Source organism: Gopherus flavomarginatus, chromosome 13 (genome assembly GCF_025201925.1).
Source record: "Gopherus flavomarginatus isolate rGopFla2 chromosome 13, rGopFla2.mat.asm, whole genome shotgun sequence".
Taxonomy (NCBI): domain Eukaryota; kingdom Metazoa; phylum Chordata; order Testudines; family Testudinidae; genus Gopherus; species Gopherus flavomarginatus.
The window spans coordinates 11,540,697-11,564,096 of NC_066629.1; the positions used below are offsets into that span (position 1 = coordinate 11,540,697).

A 23,400-nucleotide genomic window follows, 5' to 3' on the forward strand; every position below is an offset into this window, starting at 1 on the left:
TGTAAACGTCCTTCTCTTCTGCAAGGAGGGCTGGGGCACGAGACCAGATGGGTTTTCTTGATGGCAAGAAGGCCGTTCTCAGCCAGGGTGAGGCAGTAGTGTGGGATTTGCCATGATCTTTATGTACTCCCTAACTGTTGCAGCGTCTTGTCGGATATTTGCCAGCTCACTGTTAGCCAGCACGGATAGCCATGGAGGTGGTGTGGATGTGGGGGTTTGCCAGTGTGGATGGACCTGTGTAGCTAAACTGGCAAAGCCTTTCTAGTTAGACTAAGCCTCAGAAAGAACACAGTTTGACTTTCAGCTCCTGCTTCAGCTTCGAGTCTGCAGGGCAGGCAGTTGGAAAAGCAGCCTTGTGACGGGTGTGGAGACACCTAGAGACAAGGCCCAAGTGGAGCCTATGATGCCATTTTTATAGCATTCCTTTTCAGGCCATAAGTCTGCTGTAAGGTCAGGCGGGGATGTTCCAGCAACCACCACAACTTAGCCTTCCCCTGCACATCACAGGAAGACTTTGCATTGCACAATGTCACGCACCCCACAGACATTGCTGTAATTAGATCCGGTGGAATTATTCCATTTGTATAAATCATTTTTGTCTGTTCATGTCCTGCTCCTGGTCTCTAGGAGCCTCTTCGTTACTCATAAGTATGCACCAAGTCATTCCTGTGGACAACTGTAGCCCCCGTTCACTCCAGCAAGTTCCTCTTCATAATTTGTAGCGTGTGGCTAGTCACTTAGTACTGTGTCTGCTCTCTGACCGGACTACCGACACTTCTTAAGCAGGAGAGGAAATAGCAACACCATCCCACTCACACCGGGGCTAAAGTTCGTGGGACTCTGACTTTTGCTGAGTACCAAAGACAATGACTGAAAAGGACCTTGAGGTCGTTGCTGATAATCGGCCGAGCACAATCTCCCAGTGCAGTACTGTGACAAAAGACGCTGACGTGACCCAGGGACGTATAAAAGGGAAATCAAGCGGCTGCAGGGAGCTGGGGCTTAGCTCTGTATTGGGCACTAGTGAGGCCATTACTGAAATGGCATCCCCCCAGCCAAAGGATATTGGTAAATTGGAGAGGATTCACAGAACCACCACAGGAATGGATGCCTGATAGTGAGAGAGATTGAAGGGGTCAGTCTATTTAGCTTAACAACGGGAAGACTAAAATGTGCCTTGGTCGGGGTCTACAAGTGCCTACGCGGGGAGGAGATTTCTAAGAGCAGATGACTCTGGTTGCCGATGCTGGACAAATTCAAACTGGAAATAAGTGTTTCACAGCAAGGGGAATTAGTCACTGGAACAGCTTACCCAGCAATGTGGCTAAGGCTCCATCTCCAGAAATCTTTAGCTCGAGATGAGGTGTCCCACCCACAAGTACTGGGCTGGAGGCAGGAGTCCCTGGGGCGCAGCGGGGAGAAGATGTCTCTGGTCTGGGCTATGCAGGGGGTCAGACTGGATGGTCAGGATGGGCCCTTCTGGCCTTGTCAGCTATGAATCTACAGGAGTGCACTGAACTCACAGCAGATATTTGTCAACCAGGCTGACTCCTTCTGTGCGTTGTTGGGCCAGCTCCAGTTGTGTTACGATGGGCCCAAACCAAACCCACAACTGGGCAGTGGGGAAGGAAGCTTCTGACAGGCCCTTGTCTGTGCGTGGGCCGTGCCGGAGTTGTGCTGTCCAACAGCCCCACGCTTTGGGCACTTTCAAGTTGGGGGTCAGCCCTCAAGGCGCTAAGCCGCAGAGATGAGGTGACACGGCTCTGCCTTTGGAGTTGAGGCAGGGTGCTGATGGCTCTGCTCACTGGGGGCAGGCAGGCGCCCGGAGGAGAGAGCTTTCCTTGTTGGGCATCTGCATTCTGGGTGAGCGGATGGCTGGGCGGGGAGGAGCTAGGTGGAGCTGGGAAGATAGATGGCTTTGCACAGGAGCTAACTTGGTACAAATCTTTCATTTAATTATGTTTGCTAAATCTGTCTGAGTGAATAAAAAGTCCCAGAAAACAAGGGGAAAGGGAAACTGGGCTGGAGAAAAACTGGATTGAACCATAAGAACAAAAGAAGCCCCCATGATTTTCAGCAGTGGAATGATGAAATAATTGGAGCCAGTGCAATAACTGTAATTGTAACCATTTAAAGTGCCTGTCTCCTTGTGACAAATGAACATGTCGCAGGCCCCCTCCGAGCTGCACCGTCTCACACCAGTTTGACAAAGGAGCAGCCGACAAGCGGTTAAATCTATCAGGGGACGGTCAATTTTGTTTGAAAACAGCCTTTTCTAAAGCGGGGGGCATTCCTTTATGGAGCCAGTCTCGCTGGGCCGGCTCAGAGCGCAGACACGGCAGAGAAAGAGGTTAAAGGCAGAGATGGCTGGTGCTGAGAAGGAACCACAAAGACGCTGTTTGCCCTTTTTCTCCACTGATCAGTTAATTTAGTTCTGCACAATATTGCGCCCAACTCCTGGTGGTGCTGCCCCCCCTTGCTGTTCTGATGTCACAGATGGTGCAGAGAAAGCAGCCCCTGTGGCGCCACGCAGCCCCCTCACAGCATGGGGCCTACATGCCTTCCTCCCCCATTGTCTACAACTTCAAAAAGAAGAAGAGGGGGGAAAAAGGAGGAAAAAAAAGTACAAAAGCAGCTGAAAAACATGCTTCATAACAAATTCCCAATACTTTCCCCAGCCGAGGGGCTGGAGCCAGGCAGAGGGGAGAGCAGTGCAGGCAGGGCGGGAGCAGGAGCCTCGCCTGTGGATCCTTTGACTGGAAAAAACTTCTTGTGGGAAGTTGCTTCTCGGAGCCAGGATCTGGCTGGGAGTGTTTCTCCTCGAGATGCTCTCGGCACTCCTCCTGCTGGGCTTGGCTTCCCTCCCCTGGAGCTGGGGATCCCAGGTGTGCCAGTGTCGCTGCACCTGGCCAGAGGGACAGGGGAGGAGGGGCCTGCAGGGGCCCAACAGGCAGACGAGACAGCTCCAGCACTACCAGCGCAGGCACCAGCACCGGCTGCGAGGTAAGCACCTTTCACCAGACTCCTAGTCCCACAGCCGGCTTGACTAGAGGCAGGCAGCCCGTGGAGCAGCATGCCCCACAAACACCTGGCTGCCCCCAAGTGGCTGTTGTCACTGCAGCGCATGTAGGAAGAGCCACCAGGCTGTGGGATGGTTCTTTTACTTCTTCTCACCTCTGGGGAATTGTTCGGCTGAGAGGATGCTGCACCCCAGGGATTTAGAGACTGGTGAAAGAGACTCCAAATATTTACCTCCTTGTAAAAGCTTGTCTCAGCCTATATGCACAAGCAATGGCTGAAGTGACAGAGAGGGAGGTCTGGGTGATCATGGTGGGTCGGAGCAATGATTGGGGTGAGGACTGGTGATGGGGGTAGGAGAAGTGACTGCACTGGGAGAACTGGTGTTGCAGCGCTGGATTCTCCAAGCACAGGGAGAAAAGCTGCTTGTTTATTATTATTTATTCTTGGTTAGATACCAGTGCTCAGAGCCATTCATGGCAAAGAGACAGTCCCTGCCCCAAAGATCTTACAAGCTAGGAGATAGGACGTACTGGGAAATGCAGGGGAAGGAATAACTCAGAGGGGGAGGAACTCAGAACTGGTGGACACCACAGAGGTGTTTTTAGGGGGATTTGATCATGTTTGTCCTTGAGGCTATGTTGACCCCATTGGTGTTTCCACTGCCGCCCCCTCCAGTCCTCATAGATACTGTGTCTCTTTCCGTTGTTTCCCAAGTAGCTCTTCGGATAAAAGCCAGGTAGGTTAATCAGTGCACTTTCTCAGCAAAGTTTCAAGAGCCTGACACTTTCCAGTAAAATGGTGATCAAACTAATGACCGGGGTCTGGGGGACATCTGGAGAAGAGAGTTGTAATTACCAGGCCACGTTAGAAGAGAACGAGGCAGTCAGAGCGGAGGAAGTGCTTTCTGTTTATACTGACCAGTCATTAACCATTGCCTCAGTCAATCTCTGTCCTGAAAGTCAGTGACCAGCCAGGGCCTTCTCTTTATTCTTTGTGGCTTTCAAAACTGATCCCCAAAGCTCAGCTCATCTGATTTCAGAGCTGTACTTGTGATCCAAGCCCCAAGAACTTCCAGGGGGCTCACACTGATCCTTTACATGAGGGGTTCTCAAGCCAGGGGTCATGACCCCTCAGGGGGTCGCGAGGTTATTACATGGGGGATGCGAGCTGCCAGCCTCCATCCCAATCACCACTTCACCTCCAGCATTTATAATAGTGGTAAATACAAAAAATGTGTTTTTAATTTATAAGGAGGGGTCATGCTCAGAGGCTTGCTGTGCAAAAGGGGTCACCAATACAGAAGTTTGAGACCACTGCTTTATGCCCTCAGAAACTAACAGCAGGAGAAAACACTGGTGTTGGACAGAACGCAGGAACGTTTTCCTCTTGGACGTGTGCACAAATGCTGCCACCCAGCCTGGCTTTCACACAGATGTTGTGCACCGTGCGCCCACAGTGTGCACCCAGCAGGGTGAATCAGCCAACCACTCGAGCACCCTGGTGTAATATCTTTTTTCTGCAGACTGGAAAAGCTGACTTCTGCCACCCCAAAGCCTGTGTCTGAGTCACACTGCAGGTGTAATACAACAGCACAGCACTGTTTGCCTTGCTGCATGTCTGAGGTACTCCCTAGACCATTTCTCAGACACCTGTTCCTGTGGCCTCTAAATATCAACACTCCAGGCTGCGGCTGCATGGCCTTCCGTGCCCTGCATTGCCTGGTATGTGACATCAAAGGCCAATCACAGATGTCTCCACTGGAACAGACAGGAGAGCAGGGGGCACCAGTTCTTGTCCATTGTGGTAGTGGGCTTCCTTCCTTTAGGGATAGGGTTTGGCAAAGGAAGGGAACTTGTCTCGCCCCAGGAGGTGACCTGGCCACCCACGCTGGTGCTTTGGAGTCACCAGCTCTGCTAATGGACATGCCTAGCACCAGGTTTAAACCCAGAGACGGTGTGTGTTTGCTTTCAGATCTGGGATCTGTCGTGTACCCCTTGTACATGGTAGGTTGCAGGGCTACAGTAGCAGATACAGTACTGCAGGAGTAGCAGATACAGACTGACTACAGAATACCCTTCCCAGAGGCACACCAGCGGTGCTCACTGGAGATTCCCTTAATCAGTATTTTACTCACTGCACCACCTAGTGGCTGAGCAGCGCAATACCACCTAGCATTCTGCTCTTAATGGCAGCTGCCTCCGCCAGAATCACTTTAGTGCATCGTGCATGAATATCAAGAGTCTTAAAGGCCGCATGGGCTGCTCTGACTCCAGCAGCTCCATCTCATTAGTCTGAAGCTGGATCACAGCCAGCTATTCTCTTGCCCCCCATTCCTGGAGCATGCTGCCCCACCCGGAAGGATCCGGGTAGACCAAAGGCAGTGGGGTGTTTGTCATGTCCTGCATGCGGAGAGACAGTCCCTTGCAATAGGAATGTGCTCACAGAGGGTGGCTTAAAGCTTACAGCTCTTGTTAACACTTTGCACCTGATTGTGGATGAATCCTGGAATGAAACCCTTTCCAAGCCCTACGCACGGGAGGAAGGACAACTCATGTGAGTCCAGGATTATAGGATCCCTACATCATTCTGGTTGTATAAGAAAGATAATGAACTTCTTGTGTTTATAGATACTGACTGTGCCACTGCAGCCCATAATCTTCATAGTTGTATGATTATGATGTAATTATGACATAATTATGATGCATTTTGTATCAGATGGGTCATGTGAGGTGTCACTGAAAAAGTTACAAATTGCTAAATATGATTATCCTATTTGTATGCATGTACCCTTTTTGTATCTGAAGTTATAAATATTTACTGTGTATCTGTATTCCAACTATGCTTACTCTGAGTAACACCCACAGGTAGCCTTTCAGGTAAACAGTGAAGAAGCTGGACAGTGCTGATGGCCCATCAGCAAAGACAATGGACTATGAAAGGACTTAGCCTTCCTGTAAATGTTTCAGCCAGCCTGTAAGTAATGGCTGCTATGAGTCAGCAAGGGAATGTGATCAGACCACACCATACTGAACTCCATTTGGGGTCCCTGCATTTTTCCACAAACTGAGCTGTGAACTGAATTTGGAACAAAGGGTTCCCAGCATATAGTAAAGCTATATTAGGTGGGGTGTAACATCATCTGGGGGCCTCACTCCCCACACAAGGACACCCCTGGAAACATCTGAGAAACAAAGACTGAACTGGGGGAAGTGATGGTCTCAGGCTAAAAGGATGTCTAGCCTGTGTATGGAAACCTGTTGGATTGCTCGTATCATCAGCCGGGGTGAGAATTTGCTAATCCATATCCAGTCTTTCTAGTATTTTAGGCTTAGTTTGTTTATTTGCTAGGTATCTGCTTTGATCTGTTTGCTGTCCCTTATAATCACTTAAAATCTATCTTCTTGTAGTTAATAAACTGGGGGATTTTTTTGTTTTATCTAAACCAGTGTGCCTCTGAGTGAAGTGTCTGGGGAAAAATCTCAGCTTGGTTAACACAAGTGCGCATATTCCTCTCCACATTGAGGGAGGGACAAACTGAGTAATAAATTCATACTGGTTGGGTTTTTGACCAGAGGAGGATTGTAGAGCTCTGGGATACAAGGCTGGGAAGCTGGGGGTATCTTGGCTGTAGCTTCTGTAATGTTTGGTTCATGCACTGGCTGGTCAGAACCTGCATGTAACTGCAGCTGCGTGTGTCCTTGCCTGTGTCAATGCTGGTGGGAGTGTAGGACCCGGAGTGGTCTGCAGATTATGTCAGCAGTACAGTGCTGTTAGGGAGCCCAGGCTGGTGAGTCAGTGAGCTCAATGGTGCCTCAATTCCAGGTGGCACCCCAGGAGGAACCCATCACACCGACTTCTTCTTACCAGCCCCATATTTCCTAGATAAGAAATACCTCTCTAAGAATTTAAGTTACACCTGCCTTATTTTCTATTATTATGCATCAGTGTAACTGGCTGAGATTAAATAGCATCTTTATTGTTATCACCAGTAACTGGGAGACGTGCTTTATACTCGTGGCTGATTTTTGTAACTAAGGAGGGCTGCGAAGAGTTGGGTCTGTTCATGCAGTGAGCGCCTACCATTGGAATAATCCTCTCCGTCTGTATGTAAAGGTATGGGGAGCCTGGCTGGCTGACAACAAAAGGAAAGACTCTGCTGTGTGTGTGAAGCGCTGTCAGCTTTTCTTTTGTGACTTCTTGGCTTGCAGCTGTAGCGGTACTTGGTTGTTTGGGGCTGGGTGTGCTGAGAACACATCCTTATGGGATATTCCTCCAGCAGGATTTCTGACTGTGCGTGCATTAGAGACACTTTAGCGACTGGGCATCTCGATGTGACACTCAACACAGAGTGGAGTTTCAGAGGGGAGAATTTACTGACTCATCATCTATGCAAGAGGACAGAATCCTTCACAGCAGGATCCTCAAAAAGGGTTGTGGGACTTAGGAGCACAGGTCCCCATGACTCTCAATGGGACATGGGCTCCGGATGCCATCTGAGACCCACACTGAGGAACTAGGTTCTTTACTATTTATTCCTATGACTATTGGTCAGGTGTGAGTTCTTACCTCTGACCACATGCTCAGCCCTGGGGAAGACATGAATGAAGCCAGTCACTCCCTAAGGAGCTCATATCTCACAGTGACCATGTTTGCATACTCTGATGCATGGCAGTGGGACAGGGCATTGAACAATCAAAGAACCGGACAGAGACCATACAGATAAACAATAGGAAAGTGGGGACCATAACGACAAGACAATAAAGAAATGAGGATTTCACAACCACAACTATTGATAAGTGATTTCTTGACAGACAGGATGCTACCAAACTAAGTTTTCTTTAACCATCTTCAGATCTGTTTCTTTGTCTGGTGATAGTGGGTGCCATTAGGACAGGGTCTCCTTCTTAACAGCCTGATATTACATTGTTTTAATGTAATTTAGATGGAATGTGAGGATGTGACTGCCTGCTTCTCGGCTAATGGCTGCTGCTTGGCTGCTCTTTTAATCTGGCTGCAGACGAAGGCTTTATCCTTACAGTTGGGAAGAGGAGTAAATTAATGTTTGGGACGTACTCCGATGCTCCAGTGATGAGTACCATAGTGAGACCCAGGAGCAAAGGATTCCCCTGCCTTCAGACCAGGGTCTGAACAGTGGGCAGTAAATAAGGAAGGGGACCAGCTGCCTGGTTCAGCGAGCACTGCCCAGCCTGGGCAGTGATGGGGAGGGGACCTCTGGAAAAGCTGGCATGTGCTGATGTCACTACAGATTGGGTATATAAGCACAAGGGTCTGAGTCAGGTTACTCAGGTGACCTTCCTTCTGGCAGTTCCTGACTTTGGAGCACTTGGCTTGGCTACCTTAATTCTGTGCCTTTTGTGGCATCTGTGTGTAACTGTGCTAAAACCATTCTGTGATTCTGGGTGGGGTAAAGACGTACCTTACTCGCTCCGCTGCTTGGGCACTCGCTCGCCGCGCCTCTCTGCCAGCCACCCTGCACCGCTCACTCATCACACCTCTCTATCGCACCAGCCACTCGTTCATCAGCTGACTGTCAGCCACCTTCGGCTGCCACCTGCCCCTCCGCACATCAGTCTCTTAGTAATTTTCAGATCTTTGCAGTCTGGGCAGAAACACTGCCCCATCTCAAGTGATTTCAGCTCTCACTGATTTTTAATTCTTAGCAGGTAGGGTAGAAACACAGTCCTACCACAACTAATTTCAGCTCTGCTAGGGCATTTAACAATTAATAAATGAAACCTGTTTAGTTTTATTCTTTGAACAGTGGGGAGGACCCTTGAGGATGTACAGCCTTGTGATTGGGGATATCTGTCCCCACCCTTTTGCTTTTCACAGGGCTCTGACAATCAAGCCCCTAGCTTAACAGGGTTCTTTCAACTGAGGGTGGCCCTCTCATTTGGGACAGGTTAAGCACAGTCCTGCTTTCCTGTATTCCTACAATGATTACAACATTAGTAACCATATTTCACTACCCCTGCATTCAGTACCAAGGTGATTTGTACCCAACACCCGCCAAAGTTGAATATATAATCAGAGCAGGACTAGTTATGTATTTACATAAATACACCCAGCTTGCTGTCAGGGAAGCATTCATTCAGACCCTGCTGCCATGACAAACAAGGTGTGATCTGGCTGGGGAGCATGGAGGAAGGTGGGAGGTGTGTGTCTGCGTGCGTGTCTCTCAGCTGGGAGGGGAGCCAGTGCCCTTACTGCTATGCCTGTTAGCAGTGCCAGTTTGGCAGAGCAGTCCCATGCCAGGTCTCGTCCCAGACAGTGTCCCCAGGAGCCTAATGAGTTGAGTTGTGGCTCTTTCCCTGGAAGGCAGGGGGAGGATGCAGACTTAGAGTGGCTGGGACAGGAGCCGGGGTATTTCAGTGCAGACTCAGGGAGGTTCTAAGCTTGGAGGGTGGGGGAGCTTGGCCTCCACTGGCCTCCCACCAGGCCCTGTTGCTTGGTTCCCCTACACAGCCTGAGGGGAGGCAGGACAATGTACTGCGTCCCTGACCCGTCAGTGTGCACAGCAGTCGTGTCTCACCTGACACAGCCACCACCAGCCCAACCTCCACTCACTCTGCCCTTAGTCCTCACAGAGGCACCTCCTGATCCATGCAGTGTCACTGGGGCTTGGGTGCAGTGCAAGTCCAGAGGCCCTGCTGCAATGCCAGGGTCTGTCCCTGCATGGCCAAGCTGGTCAGGGCTCCCTCCTGAGGACTGGGGGTGCTCTCCCAGTCTGGTTGTGGTCATGCTCCCTGGGCTCATGCCCCCCACTCCCAGGACCAGGACCAGGACCAGGACCAGGCTGCATTTGGGCTTGCTCCCTGCAGCAGCAGGCTGGGCTCTCGGCTCAAGCCACGTGGCCCTCTGCCAGCCCTGCCCTTCCACCAGAGCTCACCAGGCGGCCAGCGGTCCATCCTTGTCCCCATGCAGGCAGGGTTGAGCTCCCACTCTGCCATGCCCCTCCTCAGCTGGGCAGCAGGCTGGCAGCTCTGGGTAAGACCCAACTGCCCTCTGTGCCCTCCCCCTAACCACTCAGGGTATGGGAGTGGGGCTGGCCCATCTGCCCGCATCCTCTAGCTGACCATGAGAAGTGACCTGACCCCGTATTGCTGCTGCAGGTTCTGGGCTCTGCTCCAGCTCCTTTCCTGGAGAGAGTCAGCAGCGCATGTGGCTCTGCCCAGGACGTGTGGCACTTTCACACCTGTACAGCGCAGCGGGCAGGCAAGCCAGGTGTGCCCACAGGCTGGCCTAGCTGGGAGCCCACTGAGCAGCTGCTGCTGTAACTTCACAGCCCAGGATCCCTAGCTCCAAGGGGCATGAGAATCTCTGTGTCCTTTGCAAAGAATAAGTTGGTCCTGAACCTGCCCCATCCCTCAACAGCACAGGCCCCAGAAGGCGAAGGATGAGAGCCAGTGTTGTTCGGAGTGTATGGTCTCGTGATTTGTAAGCTAATCTCCTGATTTTCAGGCCCTGACATCCCCCTCACACCCTCATAGGCCCAACACAGCTCAGCCTTGGCCCTTCTTGGCTAAGTAGCAGGGGGCACACAATGGCTCTGGGGAGGGACACAATAGGGCTGGGAGCAGGGGAGAGAGTCTCAGTATGGATTTGAGTACAGGGGTTACTCGTATTTGGGTGAGGGAGCAACAGAGGTTGGGGCGTCACGGTGCTGGATGTGTGTGGGGCAGTGGATTGGGGGGTTCTGTTCCAGATTGGACCCTATTGTGGCCTCGCTTCTGTGCTGGGTGGGGGCTCCCCCCAACAGCCTCTGTTCTGTATCCAGTGGGGGGTCTCCCTGCAGCTTCAGTTTTGTGACAGGTCCAAGTGGGGGGTTCCTCCCTCCCCCAGCCTTTACCAGATATAAAAATCCTGCCTGCAGCTGCCGGTCCCACCGCTGCTCCCCAGCACCCCCAGGATGGAGAGGCGACAGGGACACTTCCTGTCCCAGCCTTGAACTGCTGAGCCACGCTCAGCAGACCATCTAATGGCAACAGTGGGCTGGATCAAACACAATGAGAGCTGGAAACGTTGAGTCATCTGACAATCCTGGCCTTTCCCATCGCATCCCTCCTCCCCCTCCCCAGGAAGAGCCAGCAGCTCCCATGCCTGAGGCCCCTGACATGAAGCCTTGCAGACCTCTGCAGTGTGATGATCCATCCTCTCTCAAAGGAAGCTCCAAGGAGGACCACCTGTCATGTAGGGCGGGGGAGTGGGGGGTCTTGAACATGCCAGAAAACAGGAGAATAAGACCAGAGGAAAGCTCGTCTCTCCTCCCTTGCCCTGTGGCCCATTCACAGTGACAGTGCCCCCACCTGTGAAGCACCCCCAGCCCTTGGCTGCACAGCCCACCAGCCATTGCAGAGCCTTGAGGCACTCCTTGTAGTGGTCCCATCGCTGTGGTGCCAATGGGCAGCTCCTTTCTGTGGGGGGCGGAACACCGTGGGGTGAGCAGGTTTCTCTCAGGGCACTGGGAGCCCTGGGCCACACTTTGATCAATGCAAGAAACCCAAATATACAAACGCTGCCACCGATTCCCCACGTGCCCCTGGGCAAGTCCCTGCCGCCCCGTGACCCCAGCCCAGCAGTGCCCAAGTCTCTGCTTGAGTCCCAGGGAAGCCGGCATCTTTCTGCCCGCAGCTGAGCTTTGGGGTTCCCCCCCAATCCTCTCAGCCAGTCCGGGATCTTGACAGGGTGAAAAAATCCTTTTGCCCTTTATAGCAATTAGTGCCGCCTCCCGCCCATCCCCCTACAAGGACCTCCGCGGCAGATCGTGGAGATGCGGCGAGCTCTCGGCTGATCACCCAGGCTGATCTGCCAGCACAGAACTGTCACGGAGAGTGGGGGAGTCAGGGCCCTGCACCCCCCACTTCATGCAATTCACCGTGACTCTCAGCCAACCAGTAAAACAGAAGGTTTATTAGACGACAGGAACACAGTCCCAAGCAGGGCTTGTAGGTACAACCGGGACCAATCAGTCAGGTCCCTCTTGGGGGCAAGGATCTTAGACCCCAGACTTGGGGTTCCCTGTCTCTTCCCAGCCAGCCCAAAACTGAAACCAAAAACCACTCCAGCAGGCTCTCTTCCTTTGTCCAGATTCCGGGCAAAGGTGTTGACTCCCCCCACCCTGCTTCCTGGCTCAGGTTACAGGCTTAGGTACTGTTCCTCACCTAAAGTCATCCCCTGCTCTCCCATCCCCCATGCAGACCGTCCCTACTGCATCACAAGAACTTCACCCCAAGATCCCTGCACCAACCTCATGGCTTGGATTGGTCAGAACAGAGCATTTCCCGGTGAGGGAAGTCCCCACATCCCTTGCAATCTGGGGATTCCCCTCACTGGTAGTCAGGGCGTCTTATTTCCCGGTTGAACTTGGCTGACTCCAGTTTCCAGGCATTGGCTCTTGTTCTGCCTTTGTCTGATCTGGCCGTCCGGCGGCCTGTCGTATGCAGTGTCGTTGTAGCCTTCTGGGTCCTAGGATATTAGAGAGACAAGGTGGGTGAGGGAATAGTTTTTATTGTACCAACTTCCATTGGTGAGAGAGACAAGTTTTTGAGCCATGCAGAGCTCGTCTTCAGGTCTATCGCAGGGCTTTATTCTGCCAGCTTCCATGTCAAATCAAGAACAACAGCAAAGTTCCTAATGAACTTCCTGGAGTTTGCGGCACTTCTCCCTTTTTGGGGTGAAATCTCTGCTGGAGAGGGGGGAAGTTAAATATTGTTAGCTCACCGTTATTAATGTATTTTCTTACCATGGATTTTCAGGGTTTGTTTGGGTTTGTGGTTTGGTTGGTCGGCGTCTGGGGGTAGAAGGGGTTTTGGTGTCAGGGTTGGGGGGTAAAATGGGGGGTGGGTTAGTGTCAGGGTTTGGCGGTTGAAGAGGGTGCCAGTGTAGGTTGTTGGGGGAGTGTTGGGGTTTGGGAGTGCGAGGGGGTATCACAGCTGGGAGGGTCATTCTCATGCTGGATAAGGCCTGTTATAGGAGTGAGCTGTGCAGTGTCAGACTGCCATGGGGTGTGTACAAACACCAAGCTACAGAACAGAGGGGTGAGAAGCACCCAGCTGCACCTGCTGGGTGTGTTCAGGTTAAAGAGATCAGCACAGCTCAGGCATGGCGCTGAGTGCCAGGGAGCAGCTGGAGGAAATGGCATGTCTGGAGGAGACGGCTCAGCCTTCCAGAGTCAGGAGTTCAAGTTCAACTGAGGTCAGCTGCCAAATCGGGGCCCATGTTGTTCATAAGCCACAATCTTCCTCGCCGAGGCTGGAAGTTCTGCACATCTGATGTCATGATCACTGCAGAGAAGCCACAGAATACATTGCTCAGCCCAGGTAAATCACCTGCCAATGACAGGGCAGAAGGTTGAGTTCCTACAGAGCAAGAGGAACGTGCACCAGGCTTGCCCCACCCAGATCACAGAGCATCTAGGAGAAGCTCGGAGGTTCTTTCAGTGGTTGCAGACCTCGAGGGGAGGAGGAGCTGTGAGAGACACAGACATTACACACCCAACAGCCCAGGCAGGACAGGAGGTCTGTGTTAATGAGCAAAGAGATGCAAGCACAGTCCCCGCTCCCTGCTACAGTGTGTGTGGCACTTGCACACGCACATAGCAGACTTGGGTGTCATTCTCAGACTAGGGCCCCACTTTTGTATGAAAACTTCTTTCCAATTGCACATGCTGCTACTTTCCATTCATTTGCAACTGCACCGTGCTGCAAATGCAGCCTCCTTGCACTGACCCCTGCCTCTTATGGACCAAATTGAGAGCAGGTGTTAGGGGAGCATCTCCCCAAAGCCCATTACCCTCTTTCGAATTGCCCCAGTCAGACTGCGGCTGCTGCCATGTTCTGGGGTGGATCACTTCTATAAAGGATTCTCTTGCTTCTAGACAAACTCCTTGTAATCAGGGCCATGTTTCCCTGCACTGCTCTGTCTTCTCTGATGGCCAGTTAACACACCTCTGACAATGCTGTTGTCATTCACCAGCAACCAGCGTCTCTCAGGCTGCAGTTACAATGGGCTTTGCTGCCAAAAATGTCGACCGCCTCTGCCCCAAGTGGGAAGCTAGTGCAGAGGGGGGGTGTATTAAGTGTCATGCTCAGAGCAGGTGCACACTGCACAGCAGTCTCCGATTGCCCTCCCCAGAGCTGCCAATGATGGCTCAGACTCTGCTAGGGGCAGGTGACAAACGACAAGGGTTTACTGTCTCCCCAACATGTACCTCGCTGATGCACACACTCACCCAGTCCCTCCCCTCTGGTCCCTCCCTGCAGGATCCTGCATCACAAGCTCATGCCCTGGCCAGGAGGGGGGGTGGATTTCTGAAGCCATGTGAGGGACCCCCTGACTGTTCGAGAGTTGCCACCTGCTAGAGGCTGAGAGCAGGGTGCTAGGGAGTGAGAGAGTGTCTGAGAACCAAACCAGGGCTGGCTAGAGCTGCCCCAGCACCTCTCCTGCTAGGCAGCCGTGTTCTCCTTAAGCATATTCTGTTTACGTTCATTGCAGCACTTCCTGCCTGCTCTGGAACGTCCTGCTATTGTGAGCCCCAGCTCCCTGCCAAGTCCTGCCATGGGGTGAACGATAGGAATAGTCCTTGGGATCGAACCTCGGTAGTAACCATTTAAAATGGAATGGTGCAAACTCCTCCCGTCCTTCCTGCCCCTGTGTTGTGACCCAGTCTCCAGTGTGCTCGGCGCAGGGGCTCTCTGTACAGTCTGGTTCTGCAGCAGGAGCGCTGTGTGTGCTCCGAGTGGAGTGTTTCCCTTTGCAGGGACTGGCCAAACATCACAGTGCCGCTCTGTGCACTCGGGGCCTTGTCTGCACTTGCCTCTTTCCCTCCAGTCTCCCATCGTCACTAGCACTGGTGCAGCTCTGCTGAGGGCAGCAGTGGGGGGAAGAAGGGCACTGGCTTAGAAAAACGCCAGCAGCCTCTGATATTTTACCTTGTCCGGTGTCACACAGGGTTCACTGACACTGGTTGGAAGGTCTGGGGCCAGCCTGCCTCCAAGTGGAAATGGTGCAAAATCAAGTGCAGACACCAGCTGCGGGCACCACAGCATCTACTGGCCTCTGCCCTGCACTAAACACCTGTGGAACTAGGGTGGGTGGGGCCACATTACAGCGCAGAGCTTCGATGCGCCGTCCTGGCTGGGGCAAGAGCCAAGCAACTTCTAGTCAATTCAAGGCGTCACCAACTCTTGCAATTTTATCTCAAGTCTCGTGATAATTGGGCTTTTCCTTGGGATGTGTGGGGTTTCAATTGTTCCCAAGTGAAGTGTCTTGGGGCTTTGGACTGGATTCCCAAGGGGATTCCGGTCCCATTCCCTTCCGTGACCCTTAGCCAGTGGGTAATGCACCCGTGTTGAGACCCTCCCCTCTGGAGCAGTGCTAAGCACCAGCTGTGGACTACTGGCGGGTGGTCACTCTCAGGCTCTCCTGTTGAAGCTGCTTCACTTTGTATAACAATTCAGTACTCAGGGGAGCAGGAACTGAAGCCCAGGCTTCTCTCCCTCACCCCCAGCTGAGTGCCCCACCCACTGGGCTACAGAGTCATTCTCAGTGTCTCGCTCCGGCCCAAGGCCTGGGCAAGGATTTGATGCCACGTGGAACAGCGTCAGCAAGCGAAGGTGAGAGGCTATTCACTCAGCAGGGGGCAGAGCTGGGCTCAAGTCCCTGTCTAGAGTGGGGATACCAGCGTGGGGAGTTCTCTAACCACTGGACTCAAGAGTGTCAGGGGGCACAGGACCACCACCTCCTTGCCCCCCTCCAGGTCTGTGACTCTAGCCCTTAATTCCTTTGCTTTTGTTAAAAATGCCCAAAACAAAACAACGGTGCTTCCAATTTGTCGACATTTAAAAAAATATTCGGGTTTGGTTCGACCCAATGGGATCCCTGTGTCTGATGTGCCAAAACTGCCAGAAAGCAGCAGTGCTCCAAGCTCTGTGTGTGCTCTGAGACCAGTCTTTGCACAGCAGGATGGCCATGGCTCTCTGGATAGGGAATGGTCCCTGGACACGCCATGGGACTGGGACCTGGGGCAGCCCAGGGCTAGCCACAATGAGGTATGCACCGACATTGGCACAGCACCAGCACCATTGGCCCACCCAGCCCTTTGCCTCCTTCTAGCACTGATTTGCACTTCGGCACTGCCTTCTGTAGCACTTTCCAGCCGAGGATCTCAAAGCACTTCAACATTCATGAGGAAGTTCTCCCAGTGTGGTAGGTCAGTGCTGGAGCAACACACGTGTGACAGAGCCAAGACAACAGCCTACACCTCCTAAGGTGTGAGTCTGTGATCTAACTGCTGGGCAACACTATACCCTGTATCAGGGAATGGGATGCTACAGAACTGCCTATGCGTAAAGCTCAACGCTACGGTAAAAAGCAGTCCCAGCCTGGGACTGGCACCCTGGTAAATGTCTATCTGTCTCTCTGTCTGTCTGGGGAAGGGGGGAGCAGAGAAGAAACCTACTCTCATTTTGCACCCACTTGTTTAGACAAGGACACAGCACAGGACATGGGCTGTAAATACAACCGGGCCTGGGCCTGGGGCTGGAGGTGGGCAGCTGGTTATCGTTCAAGGAATTAGAAAAAGCAAATTCCTACGGCAAGGGGCTTGTTTGTCTGCGACACTGGCTTGGCAGGGGCGGATCCCAGCTCTCCTGCCATGCAGCAGGAAACAGGAAGGTTTGTGCTCGCCCCCTCCTGCCTGCGCTCTGAGGAGGGCTCATTAAGCAGCCCTGTTTTCAAACTGAAGTTGCAGGCAACAAAGCTGGAGTTCACACACACTCCCCTCCACTCAGCAAACAGGCACCAGCGTGCACCCGGCAGGGAGAGGAGCCTTCTGAGGTGTGTGGGGGACAAACTGGTGGGAGCTACAGCGCCCCAGGCCCACGTGCAGCGCAGCAGCTTAGGGGCGAGTGAATAGGTTCACCCTTTGCCTCGAGTCCCTCTGCACCGACCATCCCAGCGACTGGGAGAGCATGGCAGCAGCGTGGATTGCACTGCAGGGGCTACTGCTGGGCGCAGCCTTGCTGCAGCTGGAAGGTGAGTTCGTTCCCAGGGCCAGGCCCCTGGCACTGTCCTTGTGGCGGGTTATAGCCAGCAGGGCTGACCGGGGCAGGCAGGGACAGCCTGTTACTTTTCTTCTCCGCACTGACTGCGGGTAAGACGGGAACGCCCTGCCTTAAAACGTCTGCTGGTGTCCTTGGAGGAGCGAGTGCTCATACTGCTTTTGGCGATCTAATTCCTACTGCTTGGAATTGCCTTTCCCCTGAGATCGGCAGAAGAGAGCTGGGCAATGTGCAGTGGCCGTGGGAGGACAGGCTGCCAGGCTGGGGTTGTCTTGAACACATTTTATTGGCAGTTCTTTCCCATGTAGCACAGCTCCTGGGTCTGGCCCATCAGCCGAACACCAGAGCAGACCAACCAGGGAAACGCTGATTCCTTGGGACGGAGCTGTTGTCTTTCCTTTTCTTTTGTGCATCTCAAACTGCGAGTGCCTCGAGGTCAGAGGCTGCTTTTCTCTACCTGCATTGCTCTGTGTTCAGCTCAGGTGCCAATGCTGGCAGCGCAGTGCCCTGAGCGCTGAGCTGGGGTGCAGCCGTGTCTGCCTGGGGTCGGCACAGACCCACCAGCCGGATTAGTCTCTGCTCACAGAGGTGGCAAAGCTGCTTTTTGTCCCTTCACAGGCGGGTGACGGAAGCATTGGAAACACTTAGATAGAGCGGTTCTGGAACTCTGAATAGGGACAATGCAGCTTTGAGTCACTGCAAATTATCCTCTTTCACACGGGCTCGAAACGTTCCCAATGGCCAAGCTTCCGCTGGTGTCCCTGAGCATTCGCTCCAGGGGTCGGACCCTGCAGCTACTCTACAGAACGGAGAGTAATTCCCAGACAAAAGTGCCTTCGTTTCCTGCCGTTAGGGCTGTAAACAGGAATCAGGAGCGAGAAAGGAAAGAAAGCAGAATGCAGCATTGGTGTGTTTTAAAATAACATAAACAGCTGAAAAGGAGGAAATTCAAGTTAATATTACACAGACACAGACATGCAAATATGCAAACGTACAACAATGTGGAAATGCTGAATCTGATACCCTTAACTCTGCCCGTGTAGTGCCAGCACCTCGGCAAGTGCTTCCCAATCTTTTAATTCTGGTGGCCTCCTCGTCACCCATTGCCGGTGTGGTGGGGCTCTACTGAATCCCACGCCATGCAGTGAACACCCAGACCAGCCCTGGTGCATATAGCAGCCTGCTCATGTTCTGCAGCAGAATGCAATAACAAACATAACGTTTTACCTTCTGCTGGGTCAGCCATTTGTCTCATGCTCCTGGTTCTACTCCTGCCACACTTGCTCATGCCAAGCTCCCTACTCTTAAGACAGTCCCTGGGACACCAGGCCTTGTAGTGGTGTCACCCATCTGAGTTTTACCCGGACAGTTCGGTTTTTGGCTTCTGTGTCCAGGTGCTGTTTAGGGTTGCCAGGTTTCCACCGGAAAGGCCAGTTGAAAAGGGGACCTGGCAATGTCCAGTCAGATGTACTGACCGGACACCAAAAGTCTGGTTACTGCAGGACGGGGGCAGGCGCTAGGTCATTAACCTGTGCCAGTCTCTGCTCAGCCAAGGCCACCTCCTACCTGCAGGCAGGCTCTTTGTCGGGCTGCAGCAGCTCCTGTCCAAGCCCCAGAGCAGAGGGAGTCAAGCAATGAGGGGAAGGGGAGAGGAGTGAGTGACGGGGGGGTGGGGCCTGGGGGAAGAGGTGGAGCAAGGGTGGGACCTGAGGAGGAAGAGGTGGTGGGGGACTTCGGGGGCCAGTTACCAGCAATTGGAAAAGTGGCAACACCCCTAGTCCTGTAAGGAAGGAACGCTCACATGTTAGTGACAGGATCAGATTCCATGTCTCTGGTACTGGCATGGCCCCATTGTCATGGGATTGGAGTGCTGGATAGATTTGGCTGTATTTATGCACACAACCCCCATGATCTAGGGCAGTGATGTGAACCCCTGTTACCCAGGTGAACTAGCTTGCTCTCTGTGTTAGGGTTTTGTCCTGCTACCCATCACTGGAGTACCTGAATGCCTTCCAGGGGAAAATTACTAGCAAACTCCCGAGAGGACTCCATGGAGGCTCTGGCACTTCTTTCTTTATAGGTCCAGAGCAGAGCTCTGCTCGGGACAGAAGTTTCTGTTTGTTTGGGCTGAGGAAGAGGAGGGCCTAGAGTCACACAGGAAGCCTGAGGGGAGCAGGGAGTTGACTTCGGTTGTCTCTGTGGCAGGCTAGTGCCCAAAGCACTGGCCCAGCCTTCTTCTCCTCTAACTGTGGGGCACGCTTCCGTTTCTTTGATCCCCCAGCAGTTCCCTGCTCTCTTGGCATCACCCAGCACCGCAGCATCAACCCTTCTCACCTGGGCTGAGGCCTCTGGGGTTTTGCAGCTCTACCTGATGCTAGATAAGAAGCCTCAACAGTGTCTCCGGGATAGGGTGACCAGATGTCCTGATTTTATAGGGACAGTCCTGATATTTGGGCCTTTTCCTTACATAGGCGCCTATTACCTCCATCTTCTGTCCCGATTTTTCACACTTGCTATTTGGTCACCCTACTCTGGGAGCAGAATGGACCCCGGTGCCAGATTCTTGCTGTCCACTGTGCAAGTGGATACAAAAGCCCCTCTCTCCTCCATCAGGCTCCACAGAAACTGTCTCAGTTCCAGTGGGGAGGGTGGTCCCTGCGGCAAGCTGCAGGCCAGGCTGTGGGATCAGGCTGAGGGATGATGGCTGCCAGAGCTGGCTGAGAGCACACGACACTCTACAAAGTGCGGGAGAGCTACTGCTCTCGTTTGTGCACCTTGGAGCCCTGCTGCAGCCAGCTCCAGTGTCACCTCCACCCCATCACCCTCAGGGCTCAATCTCACCCCAGAGTCTGCAGGTTGTATGGCCCCCGTTGGGTCCTCACGAAGCCCAGGCTGTGGCTGGGACCCAGGCACTGCAGCCACGGGGGCACATCCCTGTCCTGCTCTTTGGCACTATGGGCTTTTAGTGACTGATACGTGTAGTTGGACTTTCAGAAAGCCTTTGATAAGGTCCCTCACCTAAGGCTCTTAAGAAAACTCAGCTGTCATTGGATAAGAGGGCAGGTCCTCTCATTGATTGGTAACTGGTTAAAAGACTGGAAACAAAGAGTAGGAATAAATGGTCAGTTTTCACAATGAAGACAGATAAATAGTGGTGTCCCCCAGGGGTCTGTACTGGGACTAGTGCTGTTCAGCATATTCATAAGTGATCTGGGAAAAGGGGTAAACAGTGAGGTGGCAAAGTTTGCAGATACAAAACTACTCAAGATAATTAAGTCCAAAGCAGATTGCGAAGAGTTACAAAGGGATTTCACAAAACCCGGTGACTGGGCAACAAAATGGCAGAGGACATTCAGTGTTGATAAATGCAAAGTAATGCACATTGGAAAACATCATCCCAACTATACATATTCAATGATGGTCTAAATTAGCTATTACCACTCAAGAAAGAGATCTTGGAGTTGTTGTGGATAGTTCTCTGAAAAAATCCACTCAATGTGCAGTGGCAGTCAAAAAAGCTAACAATGTTAGGAACCATTAGGGATCGGATAGACAATAATCCAGAAAAATTTCATAATGCCACTATATAAATCCATGGTACTTTTGAATACTGCTGCATGAAGATGTGGTCGCCCCATCTCAAAAGATATATATTAGAATCGGAAAAGATGCAGAGAAGGGCAACAGGCATGATTAGGTGTATGGAACAGCTTCCTTATGAGGAAAGATTAAAAAGGCTGGAAATGTTCAGCTTGGAAAAGAGACGACTAAGGGGGATATGATAGCAGTCTATAAAATCATGACTGGTGTGGAGAAAGTGAATAAGGAAGTGCTATTTACCTCACCACATAACGCAAGAATCAGGACCCCCAATGAAATTAGTAGACAGCAAGTTTAAAACAAACATAAGGAAGTATTTCTTCACACAACGCATAGTTAACCTGTGGAACTCATTGCCAGGGGACATTGCAAAAGCCCAAAGAATAACTGAGTTACAAAAGGAATGAGATACGTTCATAGAGGACAGGTCCATCAATGGCTATTAATCAAAATGGGCAGGTAAGCAACCCTATGCTCTGGGTGACCCTAAACCTCTGACTGCCAGAAGCTGGGACTATATGACAGGGGATAGATCACTCGATAAATTGCCCTGTTCTGTTTATTTGCTGTAAGGCACCTGGTACTGACCACGGTTAGAAGACTGGACACTGGGCTAGATGGACCATTGGTCTGTCCCAGTATGGCCATTCTTATGTTCTGTTCTAATATTAGGGCCCTTGTGTGCATCTCCGGCAGCTGCAGACACAACGTCTCATCCCCTTCACCGGTAAGGACCTGCCCATGTTTATATATACATTCAGATTCCGAGGTAAAGAACAAATACCATTATTCCCCCACTGTCAGGGCCCTGGTGCAGGGAGGCCATGGCCCAGCACATCACAGTCCAAGACCCCACACCCAGAAATGTGTGGGAGGGGAGGGGCAGTCAGAGGATGCCAAAGGGGCTCAATGGAGAGGCCTTCTCCACCACCACCACAGGAAAAGTGGATTGGGGCTCTGTCGCTGCGCTCTGGCAGCATCAGGAAATTTGACCTGCTTCCACACTAAGACCTCTTTTCCTGTCAGCATGGGGCCTTGCCATGGCTGAGAATCAGGCCCAGAGTGACTTGGCTGGGAGGGTGGTACTACTACACTGGGCTTGGCATGAATGCCTGGTTCTGAGTCTGAGTCACCACAGGACACTGGGCATGTCACCTAACCTGTCTGTTGGCAAGGCAGGGTGTTAACGACTCTCCAGACCTCGCAGGGGTTGGGCAGCCTGGCTAAGTGGCCTGCAAAGTGTAGTGGATGTGCAGTATTATTAGAAAAGCCAGTCGGCAGTCTGGGGGTTGGACTAGAGTCAGCAAGTTCTCGCTTCCAGCCCTGGGCTCACTGCTGCACACCATCTGACCTCTGCTGCTCTGTGCTGCTGTGACTGGGGAGACCCGTCCCCTGGTTTACTGAATTCTGCAGCGGCCTTGGTGCCTTGTGCAGGCCAAAGGGTGGGATATGGAATGACATATCCCAACGAGGGGCTTTCTGGATAATGGGATATGTCAGTGGATATTTGGAAGTTGATAGTAATATAAATCAGAAGTTAGGAACTGTAGTAAATCAATAAGGGAAGCAAAGGGACACAAGGAAAAATCTCTGGCCAGCAAAGTTAAGGCTTACAAAAAATAGATCCTGTCAAACTAACTATCTTTTTTTGATGAGACTGCAAGTTTTGCTGATAAAGGTAACAGTGGTCATGGGATATACTTAGACTTCTGTAATGCGTTTCACTTGGCACCACACAACATTTTGATTAGAAAACTAAAACAATTAACATGTCACATATTAAATGGATTAAAAGTTGGCTATCTGATAAGTCTCGAAATGTAACTGTAAACAAGGAATCATCATCAGTTGGATGTGTTTCTAGTGGGGTCCCACAGGGTTTGGTTCTTGGCCCCACACTATTTAACATTTTTATCAGTGACCTGGAAGAAAATATAAAATCATCACAGATAAAGTTTGCAGATGGCACAGAAATTGGGGGAGTGATAAATAATGAAAAGGACCGGTCACTGATTCAATGTGATCTGATCACTTGGTAACAGGGCCGGCTTCAGGCCCCAGCGCGCCAAGCGCGTGCTTGGGCGGCATGCCCCAGGGAGCGCTCTGCCAGTTGCCGGGAGGGCGGCAGGCCGCTCTGGTGGACCTCCCGCAGATGTGCCTGCAGAGGGTCTGCTGGTCCCGCGGCTCCGGTGGAGCATCCACTGGCACGCCTGCGGGAAGTCCGCCGGAGCCGCCTGCCACCCTCCCGGCAACCGGCAGAGTGCTCCCCACGGCATGCCGCCCAAGCACACGCTTGGCGCGCTGGGGCCTGGAGTCGGCCCTGTTAACAAAGAAGGTTAAGGGGTGACTTGATAACAGTCTATAGGTACCTACATGGGGAACAAACATTTACTAATGGGCTCTTCAGTCTAGCAGAGAAAGGTCTAACGTGATCCAAAGGCTGGTAGCTAAAGCTAGACAAATTCAGACTGGAAATAAGAGGTGAGTTTTTAACTCTGAGAGTACTTAACCTTTGGAACAATTTACCAAGGATCGTAATGGATTCTCTCTCACTGACAAGTGACAATGTCGAAATCAAGATGGGCTGTTTTTGTGAAAGCTCTGATCTAGGGACTATTTGGGGCAGGTCTCTGGCCTGTGCTATACAGGAGGTCACAGGGGTGGCTCCAGGCATCAGCATGCCAAGCGCGTGCCTGGG

The 23,400-nt window shown here is 52.1% G+C and overlaps 1 protein-coding gene across 2 annotated transcripts in view; it reads left to right on the forward strand.

Moving 5' to 3' along the window:
- The first annotated feature begins 2,661 nt into the window (after positions 1–2,661).
- Positions 2,662–23,400, forward strand: part of ROBO4 (roundabout guidance receptor 4) — an 82,780-nt gene continuing 62,041 nt past the window's right edge. The window contains exon 1 of one of the 2 annotated variants that reach the window (XM_050921558.1): positions 2,662–3,003. In XM_050921558.1, the coding sequence (XP_050777515.1) occupies positions 2,826–3,003 (178 nt within the window). In that variant the 5' untranslated portion in view covers positions 2,662–2,825. Of the gene's footprint in view, positions 3,004–16,610; positions 17,077–23,400 lie in introns of those variants that run through there. The other variant, XM_050921559.1, reaches the window with a different exon arrangement.